The sequence below is a fragment of the Apaloderma vittatum genome, unplaced genomic scaffold (genome assembly GCF_000703405.1).
Source record: "Apaloderma vittatum isolate BGI_N311 unplaced genomic scaffold, ASM70340v1 scaffold34716, whole genome shotgun sequence".
In the NCBI taxonomy this organism is placed as follows: Eukaryota; Metazoa; Chordata; class Aves; order Trogoniformes; family Trogonidae; genus Apaloderma; species Apaloderma vittatum.
Window position 1 is genome coordinate 1 of NW_009720702.1, and position 2,482 is coordinate 2,482.

The window sequence follows — 2,482 nt, forward strand, 5'->3', positions numbered from 1 at the left end:
ATCTCCAGAGCTCCCTTCCAACCCTGAACATCCTGTGATTCTGTGATAGCCTTGTGTAAAGGTTTCCCCCCGCCCCGGCTTTTAAAGCCTCTCTAGGCATAGTCTTGCCCAGCAGGGCCCAGAACCTGCATTTGAGCTGATCAGAGGCTGTATGACAGAGCACCAGGGCGTTACTGGGCTTCCTCCCTTTGCTTTACTGGTTGAAAAGTTGATCATAGAATCCTAGACTGGCCTAGGCTGGAAGAGACCTCAGAGATCATTTAATCCAACCTCCCTGTCATGGGCAGGGACGCCTCTCAACTAGATCAGGCAGCGCATGGGGACCGAACTGGGATGGAACCCGTGACCTTGGTTTTATCAGCACCACTCTCCAACCGACTGAGCTGACCGGCCCCCTGTGATACAGAAAGCACCACGCAGGCACCCCGTGGGAGGAGGCGACGGGTTGTAAACTGGGGACTTTGCTTCCTGCAAATCAGTTGAAATCAACAGGTGGGGTTAAGGAACTGATAAGCAGCTGCTCATCCAAAACTTTATTCTCCTTCTCTTTCTCCTTGTTCCCAGAACAGCTTTCCAGCCTGACACCTAAAGACTGTCCCCATCTCCTCCTGCAAGCTATATCGGGGCCGCTTGCGGCTGGGGGCCGCTTGCGGCTGCGACAGCTTCCACGCTCACCAACCCCATGGATGTCATCAGGGCTCGGGTTCAGGTAAGAGCTCGGCCTGCTCAGCACGTCTGGCTGCCACGACGCAGGGGTGGGGTTCGGTCTCGGCTCTTTGATCTCGGCGGCTTCAGGTGAGCTGCTCCCCTTCTCTCTGTCCGTCGGTTGTTTCGTCTTAGATATATCGCGCCGCTTAATTGGCCCTCGGCGTTAATCGGAGGCGGCTCGGGAAGCAGGGCTGGCTTTGCCTACCCGGCCTGGGCCTGCTCAGAGTGGTTCCCCAGCAGATGTGGCTTTCCTCAGAACAGGACACGTGCTTCTAGCACTGTCGGTTTTAGTGAGTTGTCATGTTGATCCATCTAGAAGATGGGGGCAGAGGGGAGAAAGGAGGAGACAGGTCTAAGAATCCACTTTCTGCTGCCCCTTTAGCACTTGTGGAGACTACATCAAGGGTGTTGGACTGGCTGATCTGTAGGCTCTAGGGCCTTTGGCTGGAGCAGAAGCCCAGAGCGGCTCAGCGGGCAGTCTGGCAGCTCTCTGAATATTTGTTCTGCCTTTGCAGGTGGAAGGCAAGAGCTCCATCATCCTCACTTTCAAACAGCTGATGGCAGAGGAAGGACCCTGGGGCCTGACGAAAGGCCTCTCCGCCCGCATCATCTCGGCCACTCCCTCCACCATCGTCATCGTGGTGGGGTATGAAACCCTGAAGAAGCTGAGCCTCCGCCCGGAGCTGGTGGATTCCAGACACTGGTAGAGGCAGCTCGTGGAAGAGAAACTTCCCTTCGAACCTTCGGAATTTGGACCTTCACGGTTGAAAACTCGGGAGGAGAGGCAGCTGCCGTCTCCCCTGTCTCTAGGCGGTTTCACAGGACAAGGCAGAAGCAAGAGCAACTGCAACTCACCTCGTTAGATTTGGTTGTAATATAATGCTCTGCTGCTGTTTTTGCTTAAAACCATCCAAACGTGACTTTCGGCAACGCTGTTTGCCTGGGACGGCTGGTTCAAGAGCAGTCAGGTGTGCGAACGCATCTTGGCGAACTCGGAATTCCTTTATTTTTTAAATTAAAGACTTACTGGCTGAAGCAAAAAAAAAAAAAAAAAAAAAAGCCAGTTTATTCTTTAAATTAATTTAATCTTTGCCAAACTTCTGAGGAGGGGAATCTGACAGGCTGCAGCAGAGCCCTCTGGTGGGTCGGGTGCTGGTTGCAGTTGTCCTGTGGGAAGCTGGAAGAACAGAACAGACAAATTGCTCCCATCACCCACGTGTATTTCTAGAACATGTGAGACGACAGTAACCTGGAGCCACTTAAGACCTTATTTACTGCGGTTTGACTAGATCTGTACATACCTTTTTTTTTTTTTTTGTATGTTCCTGGAAATGTTTCCTATCTCTCATCCTTCAAACAGCAAGCTGGCCGACAGGCGAAGTAGGAATTAGCTGTTTGTGATTAGCTGATGGCGATTTTTGACACTTAACCTGTGTTTTTAATCCGTTGTTATTTAATTTTATTTTTTTTTAATTATTTTAGGGAAGCTTATTCTGATTTCTGGGGGAACTGAGTGGTTGTTCTGTGGCCTTGTTCAATGTGTCAATACTGCATGTTCAGGGTGGCTGCTGCCACTTTCCCACCTTTAGTTTAAGCACAAACGAGTTTGGAAGTGTCGGATCGCTGTGCTGCCAGCAGCCCTGGGGAGAGCTGAACACGATTTGAGCTACAGCTGGATGTGAGGTGGGGGAAAAATTAATTAAAAACAGCTTGTATTGGCTTTTGGTCCAGTTGGAACCTGACTGGCACGTTCATATTGAATAGGAAGTAATGG

At 50.9% G+C, this 2,482-nt stretch overlaps 1 protein-coding gene across 1 annotated transcript; it reads left to right on the forward strand.

Annotated features, from left to right (window-relative positions):
- Window positions 1-406: 406 nt before the first annotated feature.
- Window positions 407-1,415, forward strand: LOC104275208 (solute carrier family 25 member 44-like; the record flags this gene model as incomplete). The annotated part of the gene is given in 3 exon segments (XM_009871090.1): window positions 407-623; window positions 626-709; window positions 1,224-1,415. Coding segments are annotated over 3 exon segments (493 nt in total), but the record flags the coding sequence as incomplete, so codon positions are not given.
- Window positions 1,416-2,482: the final 1,067 nt, after the last annotated feature.